The 12,195-nt window shown below is 48.6% G+C and overlaps 1 protein-coding gene across 1 annotated transcript; it reads left to right on the forward strand.

Moving 5' to 3' along the window:
• Window positions 1-2,653: 2,653 nt before the first annotated feature.
• Window positions 2,654-10,161, forward strand: IL37 (interleukin 37). The gene is given in 7 exon segments (XM_052649539.1): window positions 2,654-2,744; window positions 2,846-2,955; window positions 2,957-2,978; window positions 5,278-5,340; window positions 8,619-8,738; window positions 9,343-9,485; window positions 9,913-10,161. Coding segments are annotated over 7 exon segments (798 nt in total).
• Window positions 10,162-12,195: the final 2,034 nt, after the last annotated feature.

Genomic DNA, 12,195 nt, shown 5'->3' on the forward strand with positions numbered 1-12,195 from the left:
GCAGGCAATGAGTGACGAACTAATTACCTCAGATGCCGTCAATGACTTGCTGGAGAGATGCTGCATTTGCATATAGGCTTCCAAACTGATTACTCAAAGTGAGGATCACACCTGGTCCCTCCAGAGTATAAGACAACAGTGCTCCAGGGGCCCGAAACAGAGCCACAGACTTCGGGGATCCCTGACCCAGGTAAGTGGTCCTTTGTTGTTGCTGTTTATTTGCTCAGTCATGCCCAAGTCTTTGCGACCTCATGGATTGTAGCCCGCTGGGCTCCTTTGTCCATGGGATTTCCCAGGCAAGAATACTGGAGTGGGTTGCCATTTCCTTCTCTAGGGGATCATCCCAACCCAGGGACTGAACCTGTATCTCCTGCTTTGGCAGGCGGATTCTTTACCACTGAGCCTCTAGGAAGCCCACGTGGTCCTTACCCCTGGCTTGAGGAACCACCTGATATAGATGGAAAAGTCCAGCAGCAACTGGTGCCTGCCTTGCTATTTCCCTAACAGAAGCCTGCCCCTCCATGGATTTCCTGAATTTCTAAATATTCTCTCTGAGACCTGCCTAGACCACCTTGCTCTCAGCCCCCAAAGCAGCTGGAAGCCTTTTAGGAGGGCTACCAATAAGCAGGCATTGCTCCAGGGCCGGGCTATCCCTGAACTTAGGAAACCTGCAAACTATGATAATGCCAGCCTCTTTTCTGAGGGCTGAGAAGACTCATTCCAGAGTCTGGAAAGTGCTGGTCTTCAGAAAGATATTTTGGAACCCAATATTTTGAGCAATCTGAGCTGGAGAGATGACTGTCAATGGCTGAATGAACTGCCTCTTTAGGAAGCTCTGTGGAGGCCACCTGCATTTACCTTGATATAGGTGGCAAATTCCATAGACAGCTCACAGGGACATCCCTAGATCCTCCAGCCTGTAGGCATCCTTCGGGTCACCAGCAGCATCTTCACGTATTTGGATACCTACATTTTTATCTTTTGTTCTGATGTCCTCCTATGAATGCCAGTTTTTCTGCCTTCTCAAGTGCCACCAATCCTCTGTGTCCCTTGATTTGTCCCTCAAACTGCAAAGGCAGGTGTGCTTTGTGAATTCAGGGGATGCAAACAAGGACCTACTGAGGATCAAATAGTAGATATCTGTGCCCTTAAAGAGCCATCAGTTCTCCGCACCCCCCAGAACTGCCCGGTGGTCATCCTCTCCTTTGCTCACTGTCCTACTGACAAGCCCTGGAGCTCCTCCTAGGCATTTTTACTTATTATAAAACCATCTAGGTTCTCTTTGTCTTTTTCCTAAGCCTTTCTCCAAGGATTGGGTTTTCACATGAAACTTCCATCTCTGCAACCTTAAAAGTGGTGTCAGCCTTGAGATGTCACCTACCTTCAGGTTTTTCATCTGAAATTGGGAATAAACAATTCTTGCCACGCTTCCCTCACTGTATTGCTCTGAACTCATGTTGGGAAATGGGCTTTGTGAATCGGGTGAGAGGTGATATGTATCGTTGGAAGGAATTTGAAAACTTCTCTCCTCCAAGCCTGTTCTGTGAGGGGATTCTGAGTCAGCCATGCCCCAAGACATCAGGAGTTGAGCTCCTTGGGATCTCTGGAGCCTCTGTTTTCCATGACAAGAGGCTGCAAAGAAATGGCCTTTATTTGCTGACTAGACTCTACCAGAGGGTTGGCAAAGTTTTTCTATGAAGATTGGGACAGTAAGCAGTAGAGGCTTTCTTTGACTCTCTTTCAATGACTCATCTCTGCTGTTGCAGCCAGAGAACAGCCACAGACAACACGTAAACACAGACATGATTGTGCTCCAATAAAACTTTATTTAAAACCAGGTGGTAGGACAGATTTGGCCTGTGGGCTGTCTTTCTCCAGTCCCGGGATTAGAAAAATATACTTCTAACTTTTTATTTTGTATTGGGGTATGCCTTATTAACAAACAATGATGTCATAGTTTCAGGTGAACAGCAAAGGGACTCAGCCATACACACACATGCATCCATTATCCCCCAAACTCCCCTTGCATCCAAGTTGCCCCACGAGCAGAATTCTCTGTGCTGTGTAGTAGGTCCTTGTTGGTTATCCATTTGAAATATAGCAGTGTGTACATGTCTATCCCAAACTCCCTAACTATCCCTTCTTTCCATCCTTCCCCCTCTGCAACTGGAAGTTTATTCTCTAAGTCTGTGAGTCTCTTTCTGCTTTGTAAATAGCTTCATTTGTATCATTTCTCTTTAGACTCCGTATATAAGGGATGTCATATGATACTGCTCCTTCTCTGTCTGACTTAATTTCACTCAGTATGACAATCTCTAGATCCATCCATGTTGCTGCAAATGAATTTCATTCTTTCTAGTGGCTGGACAATATTTCATTGTATATACACACGATATCTTCTTTATCCATTCCTCTGTTGATGGACATTTAGGTTGCTTCCATGTCTTCACTATTGTACACTTCTTCAGTGAATATTGGGGTGCATGTATCCTTTTGGATCATGTTTTTATCTGGATATACACCCAGTAGTGGGATTCGGGGTCATGTGGTAGCTCTATTTTTAGTTTTGAAAGGAACCTCCATACTGTAGAACAATATACTTTGAATTTTCTGTTTCATTTTGCTAAAATGTTGTCAAGATCATAAAAATGATATGTTTCAAAAATATCGCTTTGGAGAGGCAAACATCAAAGAAGGATGGCCCAGCCCTGGGAGGACTTCCTGGATGCAGCAAACGTTTCCAGGTAGAGAGCAAGGCCTGCAGCCTGATGGACACTTACGGGCACTCAGCAAGGTCTTCTAGGGTCAGAAGATGCCATTACCAGTTTTCTCCCTGTGCACTCAGGTCCTACCCTTTATCCCAGCCTCCTGTTGAGTCATTTCCTCACACTGAAAATGTCTGTTTTGGAGGAGAACCCAGGTATGAAAATGGACTGTGAAGACTGGGAAAGAGATTGAACCTCAGTGCTCCTCAGAAGGTAAGATTCTTATTTTAAAAATCCACACCAGGGCCAAAGAGTAACTCCTAAAGAGGGACCTTTAGAGGTGCTGGGCCCAGACCCAGCTTCTGCCTGTTGACCTTGCCTGGTATGTGAGTTTTGAGAAATTCCTTGGAAAACGAATTATACAAGAGAAATCCGTGAAGGGAGAATGAAGCTTTGCCCCATGTGTCCAGGTGCACCAGATGGTAGCTAAATCTTCACCCAAAGAGTTGGGGTGCAAAGTCCTAATTCAATACCTGGATTTTTAAAAAAAATTTATTTATTTTTGTTTGTACTGGGTCTTCATTACTGCATGGGCTTTTCTCCAGCTGCGGTGAGCAGGGGCTACTCTGCAGCTGAGGCGCATGGGTTTTCACTGCAGTGGCTTCCCTTGCTGCGCAGCACAGGCTCTAGGGCTCTTCGGCTTTAGTAGTTGGAGCTCTTGGTCTCGGTAGTCGTGGCACATGGGCTTAGTTGCTCTGCGGCATGGGGGATCTTCCCAGCCTAGTGATTGAACCCATGTCTCCCATATTGGTGGGCAGGGCCATCAGGAAGCCCCACCACCTGAACGGTTTTGAATCCTCCAAAGGAGTCTTCTTCCTCCCCACTGGCCCAGGCAGAGGAGAAAGCCATGTGATGGAAGGGGTTCTCTGAGTCTGGGTTGGAAAAGGGACCCCAGGTCAGGGCTTCTGAGTACCTGCTGGAGGAAGGCACTTGCATATCGGCTCCACAGGAACAAGAAGGGGAGGCTATTGACCCAAATGGCTGTCTAATGCACAGACTGTGGACGGAGAGGTCTGTAACACACCAGAAACCAAATCCTGGCATTTCCAACCCACACACAGTGTTCAGAGTTGCAAAACCAAGAATCAGGATGTTGGTCTGGTGGATGTGGACCTGCTAACAGTGACAACAGAGCAGTTTGGCACCAGCCCTGCTCCTGTAACACGGGTCATGTGGAGGCCACCCTGCCCATTCTGTCCCCAAGACAGTGGGGAGCAGACACTGGAAGGCACAGACACCAGATACCATAGTCTCCGAATGCCAGGGAGCTTCAGACTGTGACCCTGAGACCACATCCTGGCTCTGCCTCTGTCTGTAGCTGCACAAGAGGCGAAGGCATGCCTCCTGTCCCCACACAGAACTGGAGAGGCTTCTTTCTGAGCCACCTCTCCCTCCAGCCTTCCCCTCCCACTTCTCAGAGGCCGAGACTGTTAGAGCTGGAGGGACGGACGGGAGGATGATGGTCAAAGGGGTGGAGGCAAATCTGTCTCAGATGGCAGAGGAGCAGCAAAGCAAAGACGGGGTGACACCTTCACACCAGAGCACAGGGTTTGGTTTTTCCTCTTCTGGAGAAGGAAATGGCAGCCCACGCCAGTATTCTTGCCTGCAGAATCCTGTGGATGGAAGAGCCGGGTTGGCTGCTCTCCATAGGGTTGCCCAGAGTCAGACATGACTGCATGCATTGGAGAAGGAAGAAATGGCAACCCACTCCAATATTGTAGCCTGGAGAATCCCAGGGATGGGGGAGCCTGGTGGGCTGTTGTCTATGGGGTCGCACGGAGTCAGACACGACTGAAGTGACTTAGAAGCAGCAGCAGCAGCAGCAGGCTCTATGTGTTCTCAGTGTGCAAGAGTTGTATGGTTTATGACCAGACACTTCATTCAGGAATTTCTCAAATGATGTTTCATAAAGGAAAATCCTCCACATGATTCTCAGAGTAATGTGGGCAAGCTATATTGTCTCCACTGGAAGAATGCAGTGCATGTGTTTCTAATAAGTGTGGGCTCTAGGAAGTTCTGCATTCAGAAACTATTTCCTTTTTAAAAAATTGTTTATTTTTGGCTGTGCTGGGTGTTAGTTGCTGTGTGCAGGTTTTCTTCAGTTGCAGCAAGCAGGGGCTACTCTTCGTTGCAGCGTGTGGGGTTCTCACTGTGGTGGCTTGTCTTGTTGCAGAGCACGGGCTCTAGAGCACATGGGTTCAGTAATTGTGGCTCAGGTGCTTAGCTGCTCCGCAGGACATGGAAACTTCCTGGACCTGGGATTGAATCCATGTCCCCTGCCCTGGCAGGCAGATTCTTATCCACAGCACCACACCAGAAGCCCCTCCCTCCCCGAAACTATTTAATCTTCACCTCCACCATTTTGGACCAAGGAAGCTATTTATAATGTCATGACTATTTCTCTGCTTCAGTGTTTCTCAAAACACATGCAAAAGAAGTAAGACAGTCAATGGCCCCTGATTCTCCTGAAAATTTCAATTGCCTGTGCTAACCTCCCTGTCTCTGATCCCAGACCCAGACAGAGATGCCTTGGAGCCAGGCCCCAGCCTCACCTCCGTGAGTTCTGCCCATGCAGGTAAGGCCCCTGGGTGAACTGATGAGTGTGGTAAAGGGTGAGGGTGTGGATGGGGGATGAGCTGCTGGGCTCTCAGGGGAGTGGGAGAATCAGAGACTGGGGGCACCTCAGGTGCTGGGATGGAGCTGAGGCTTCATCTTCGTAGAAGCAAATCTCAGGAGGGCTGATAACATGTATGGCGTCGATGTATGGCAGAAACCAATACAATATTGTAAAGCAATTATCCTCCAATTAAAAATAAATAAATTTACCAAAAAGAAAGATGAGCCCAAGTTGGTTTCTGAGGTGCAGGTAATATGTAGCAGCTGAGGGGCACAAGAGAAGAAAGGTTTTGAGGCTGGTGGTCCCTCTGATCATGGCCAGGAGCCTGGAAACGCTGAAGTCCGTCCTCACTGTGTTTATGAAAATCAGAGACATGGCCAGCAGGGGGCGCCCTGGAACCGACACCCCTGAAGGCCATGGTGGCTCCACTAAGCTAAAACCCTTCTCACAAGCTACCCTGTGAACCTCCCAGAACCCCGTGAGGAAATGGTTAACATCCTCAATTCCACGGGCAGAAACTGAGGAACGGTGGCAGGTTACCTGCGCCAGGTGACACAAATAGTAAGCGACAGATGCTGGAATCTAAAGGTTCTACATGACCTTCCCAGGTGGCACTAGTGGTGAAGAATCAGTGCCAGTGCAGGAGACACAGATTCGATCTCTGGGTTGGGCAGATCCCCTGGAGGAGGGCATGGCAACTCCAGTACTCTTGCCTGGGAAATCCTGGACAGAGGAGCCTGGTGGGCTACGGTCCATGGGGTCATAAAGAGTCTGGCCCGACTGAGTGACTTTCATTTCACTTTTCAGTTTTTTCATAATGTGAGAAACACAGGTTAAGAGGATTCTATCCAAGCTTTGGTGTGAGATGACGGGGGCCCAAGCAAGGGTATGATAAGAGGGAAACAGAAGGAAAAGAAGACTAGATTTAGGAAATACTAAAAATGTTAGAAAAAATAAAGCCCAGTATTAATGCTAGGAATGCAACCTATATAGTATGTCTGGGTCTCACCCTGGACCAGTTGAATCAGAATCTCAGGGGGCTGGGGCTCGGACATCTATGGTCTTAAAAGATCACCCACCAGTGATTTCTGCTGTATAGCCAAGACTGAGAATACTGCCTTAGACAGTGACACTCGAAGCGTGGTCCTCCGACCAGTAGCATCAACAGCCCTGATAGGCCGAGTCTGTAGGTCTGGTTAACATTTGACACACTGAAAGGCTGAGAGTTAATCTAGTTTAATGATTCTGAATCAACATGCATCCAAACCATGAACTCAGAATGTCCAGGGCCCAGAAATGCTGCCTAGGACGTTCTAACCTGAGCAGAGCTCATCTGACCCTATACCACTATGCAGCCTCTTAGGGTCTTGCCTGGGCCAGTCATCTTTTCGATCAAATGTCCGTGATTTGGGGGGCTCTAGGCTGGGGCTGAGGATGGTGGGTGAATCAGGCAGGGGAATTGCTCCCAGGGGGCTTACAATGCTGCAGGGAAATGGAGCAAGGACACCAATACCTATGCTTCAGGGATGGGTACAAAGAGCTGTGTGGTCCAGAGAGGGAGTGGGCCCCACAGAGGGGCTTAGGAGGGCTTCCTGGAGGAGGCAGCAGGAGACCCAGCAGGAGCCCTCCCCACTCACGGGCAGGAGACCAGAAGGACATCCCAAGCTGAGACCAGTCAGCAACCTGTGCTGATTGCAGAGGATGAGAATGAGACTTCAGATTTCATCTCTGGTTATAATTGCCTAGGGTGGATAATTATATTACACGGTCACCTGGTTTGGTGGCTACTGTGTTATCACCCTGGACATTTCACAGCCACCCATCCCTGATGGTTGCTGGCCCACATGTGGGCTCCTGCCCTTCATCCTACCAGGGAGGGCTGGGTCACCTGCCCTGTCCAAGGCCCAGTAGGGAAGACTCCCTGTGTGGCCGCACCTCTAGGCAGGAATGGCCCGAATGTGTCTCCAGGAGCCAGGCCCTGGGAAGTACTCTGGTATTCTTGTGTCAGGTCCTGACTGTTCAGGGGGGTTCCTCCAAGGCCAGGCACAAACCCTGTAGCTTCTCGTGGGAACCCGGCAAAGCCAGCTCAATCTTTTATGAAGCTGTGCTTCTGGGTGCTTCCTACCTCCACATCTCACCTCCTGCTCTGCCACTGTCCGTGCATCGACTCAGTAGAGGTTTGTCCCAGCCCAGGCAGTGCTGGTGGTGTGATGCACACAGTGAGAAGATGCAGGAAAGAGGATTAAGAAGAATAATGATTCACTAGTACTGAGTGATCTCTGAAGCTGATACCTGGCTAATTCTTATTCATCTCATTAAGCATTTTAATTCTCTCAAGACCCCAAGTAGGCGCTGTTACTACCACTTCCCCTCATTTCACATATGAGGAAGTTGAGGTTTGGAGAGACTTAGTAACTTCTAAGTCCTAAAGTATGTCTTCCCTGGTGGTTCAACGGTAAACAATCCAGCTGCCAATGCAGGAGGTGTGAGTTCCCTCCCTGGGTCTGGGAAGATCCCCTGGTGAAGAAAATGGCAACCCACTCCAGTGTTTTTGCCTGGGAATTCCCCTGGACAGAGGAGCCTGGCAGTCTACGTCCATGGGGTGGCAAAGAGTCAGACACGACTTAACGATTAAACAACAAGTCCTAAAGCAGTAAGTGGCGGATCTTGGATTTGAACTCATGTCTCAGAATCAGAGACATGGTCCAGTGGTTAGGACTCTGCCCTTCTAATGCAGGAGGTGTAGGTTCAATCCCTGGTCAGGGAACTAAAATCCCACATGTCCTGTGGTGCAGCCGAAAAACCGAAAAAAAGAAAAAAAAAAAGAATCAGAGCCCAGATGCTTAGATACAAGCTAAGTTGCTTGTTTGGAGCAAGGCAGACAGCCTGGGGTGGGAGAAATCTTCAGGAGGCTGTGATGGCGATGGCCGAGTTCACAGGCAGGGTGGGGCCCAGGACCATCGACCAAGGGCTAGATGGCTCAGATGGTAGAGTCGGCCTGCAATGCAGCAGACCTGGGTTTGATCCCAGGGTTGGGAGGATCCCCTGGAGAAGGGAATAGCAATCCACTCCAGTATTTTTGCTTGGAGAATTCCATGGACAGACGAGCTTGGTGAGTCCATGGGGTCGCAAAGAGTTGGACATGACTGAGCAGCTAACACACACACACACAGGGACAGAAGATCGAATTTTTTGTGCTCAGTGTGAAATGTTACTATCTGGTTAATTTGATCTAGGTCTAAGAGTGAAGCCCAAAGGCCCGGAGAAATTCATCATCCATGACGGGGATCAAAAAGTTTTGGTCCTGGACTCCAAGATCCTCAGAGCAGTTCCAGATAAGACTTACATAGTCCCAGGTGACTCAGGGGTGTCATGTTTTCTGTCCCTGCCATCAGGGGACGATCTTTCTGTGAGGGGCTCAGCTCAGGCTGCATCACTCCTGTAGTTCCAGACGGTGGAGGGGAGCAAGGCGAAAGGGTCCAGGAACCACTAGGATTGCTAGGAATTAGATGACAAGTCTGTAATGATGACTAGTCTTGAAGGATGTCTTTCTGGGAGGTTTCTCCTTCTGAAAGAAAGACCCAGGCTGTGGAAGAAGGGGCAGCTTGACCAGAGTGAATGAGGGGGTCTTTGACCCAGAGTCAAGGGCTTCCCTGGCTTCCCTGGTGGCTCAGATGGTAGAGAATCTGCCTGCAGTGCATGAGACCCGGGTTTGATCTCTGACTCAGGAAGATCCCCTGGAGACAGGATCGGCAACCCACTGCAGTATTCTTGCCTGGAGAATCCCATGGACAGAGGAGCCTGGCGGGCTACAATCCACGGGGTCACAAAGAGTCGGACACAACTGAGCCACTCACAGACATGAAGGGAAAGGTTGTTCACATCTTGCCCCAAACCCCAGAAGACAAAAGGGCCTCTTCCCTATGCCAAGGACTAACCTATTCCTCTATCATTTTCCAGAAATCTTCTTTGTATTAGCCTCCTATGTGAAGCCAGCTTATGAGAACAAAGGAAGCCCCATTCTTCTGGCCGTCTCTAAAGGCGAGCTGTGTCTCTGCTGTGACAAAAACAAAGGACACAACAAGCCATCCCTGAAGCTGAAGGTGAGGGTTTCAGCCAATTTCCTTTGCCCTCGGCCACCCAAGTGGAAAGTCAAAGTCCTCAATGCCTCTCTGTGCTGTGCTGTGCTCAGTTGCTTCAGTTGTGTCTGACTCTTTGCGACCCCGTGGACTGTAGCCTGCCAGGGTCCTCCATCCACAGGATTCTCCAGGCAAGGATCTGGAATGGGTTGCTATGCCCTTCTCCAGGGAATCTTTCCAACTCAGGGATCGAACCTGTGTCTCTTGTGTCTCCTGCACGGCAGGCAGATTCTTTACCCAGATGCTCCACAAATTCTAATTTTGGCTAATATAACAGGAGCATCCATCTGCCTGAAAGTATTGGGTGGAAGGATTTGCTGCAAGAGCACACACACTGAGTTTTCTCAGTCCCAAAGTCTGTACTGTCTAATTCATCTCTCTTACCTCCTAGAAGAAGAAACTTTCCACACTGGCTGCCCAGGAGAAAGGGAAATGTCTGCCCTTCATCTTTTATCGGAATAAAGTCGGCTCTCGGAATACCTTAGAGTCGGCTGCCCACCCTGGATGGTTTATCTGCACCTTCCCCTATCCTGGGAAACCAGTTGGAATGACAAAATGTCACGGAAAAAGGAAACACACTGAGTTTTCATTTCGGCAGATCTACAAAGCTGAAACGAGCCCCAGTGAAGTCAGTGAATAGGAAACAGCCCCATCAGATGCCTTCCTGCCCTTTCTTCTCTAACTGTGTACCAATGGCAGAAGAACATGGGAGCTACTCATTAACCTCCTTTCGTTTCTTAATAGTGTTATAGCCATGCGTTCTGGGAAACAAACTCACTCAGAAGGACAATGCAGATAGTGGAGTGCAGTTTATTACACCAGGGGGCCCAAGGCAGAGTCTCCTCTTAGCCAAGGACCCTGACCAGTTTGGGGGAAAACCTTATATACCCTAAGTGTACATGCACAAACCCACCCCCCACCCCCCCAAATCCCTGACAGTCAAAGTTAATCCAGTGATTCATATGCCTTAAGCCTAGGTAGTTAACAGTGGACAATTATCAATAGGCATATCAGTTGTGGTCATACCCCAATAAGCATAATAGAATGCATGATTCTATTTGGTTACACAGATAATTAGGGTATTCTTTTAGTGACAGAGAGCCCTGGGGGCCTGGTTTTCCAGTTGGTATGTCATTTCCATAACTACTGGGCATATAGCCCAGTCTGGCCCAAGATAGAGTCCTGCTTTCAAGATAGAACCTGTTCTGTTTCCTCCTTCATTCCCGCCTCGTGATGCTCTTAACTCATAGTATGAGCATCATTCATAGGGATATATTGCACCCTGGCTCTCCGACCACCAGTTTGGGAGAACGACACCAATCTTTGGGTTACAAAGTTCATAATACATTGTAAAATGCAGGGTCCACGAAGCAGAATCATCAAGGCAACTATAACAATGTTCCACAAATCACCCTTCACCCAAGATAGTGCCGAGAGGCAGCATTAACCTGTGAGCATGCAGTGCAGTTCTGAGATTCTGTCCTGCATAGGGAAGAGAGGTGGGGAATCAAGAAATATTTTCAAGTTAGCTCTTCCAGTTTATCATGGCCTAGATGCTTGGTGTGTTTGGCTTACCAGAGTGGGTGCCAGCTCCTTGGGTATCAATAATTTGCTACTTGGCAATTCCCACCGTCCCTTTTCAGTCTTCATGGCCCCTTCCACTTTGGCTAGTTGATTTTGAGCTTCAGTGTATTTTGGAGACTCCAGTGTTAGCTCAGGCAGCTCCGCCAATACAAGAGCTTTAGTAGGGGTTTCACTTGTCACCCTCAAGCCCTCGGCTGCTTGTTTAGCGGTTTTATCTGTCAGTCTGTTTCCCCAAGCCTAGGGGGTATCGTTTTTTTGATGTCTTCTGCAGTGTATTACTGCAACCCTTTTTGGTTCCCAGACAGCATTTGATAGGGTCAGAATTTCTTTTTTATTTTTAATGTCCTTTCTGTTGGCTGTCAGAAGACCTCTCTCTTTATATAAAGCCCCGTGTACATGTAAAGTAGCAAAAACATACGTGGAGTCTATGTAAATGTTTGTCTTCTTACCTTTTGACAGCTGGAGGGCCTGAATTAGAGCATATAGTTTGACCCATTGAGCAGACCAGTGTGATGGCAGAGAGCTAGCCTCACCGATGGTTTATTCCATGACTACTGCATATCCCGACAGTCGTTGTCCTTGTTTCACAAGGCTGGGTCTGGGATTGGCTGGTCTCTCAAGTCAAGTCTGCTGGCATATTTCTTTGCAATCATGTAAAGGCCCACCTTCTCCCACAGGAAGGAGAGTGGCTGGATTCAGGGCCTGACAAGGCTCAGTAGTAACATGGGGGTTCTCACATAACAGTCCCTGGTATTGAGTAATCTGGGATGTTGACGGCCATTTATGGGGGTCCCATCGCAGAAGAGTGTTGACCTCGTGCAGGACTTTTACGTTCAATCTTGGCCCAAAGTTAGCTTGGTTGTCTCTCGGACCAGTAAGGCAACCACAGCAACTGCCTGTAAGCATCCCTGCCACCCAGTCACAACATTGTCCAGCTGATTTGACAGATAAGCCACGGGTCTGTCCCATGTCCCCATAGTCTGGGACAACACTCCCATAGGCACCTTGTCCTTTTCAGTCACGTAAAGAGTAAATGGCTTAGCAAGGTTTGGTAGGCCCAAGGCAGGTGCTGACCTAATTGTACTGGGTT

The sequence above is a fragment of the Budorcas taxicolor genome, chromosome 11 (assembly GCF_023091745.1).
Source record: "Budorcas taxicolor isolate Tak-1 chromosome 11, Takin1.1, whole genome shotgun sequence".
Classification (NCBI taxonomy): domain Eukaryota; kingdom Metazoa; phylum Chordata; class Mammalia; order Artiodactyla; family Bovidae; genus Budorcas; species Budorcas taxicolor.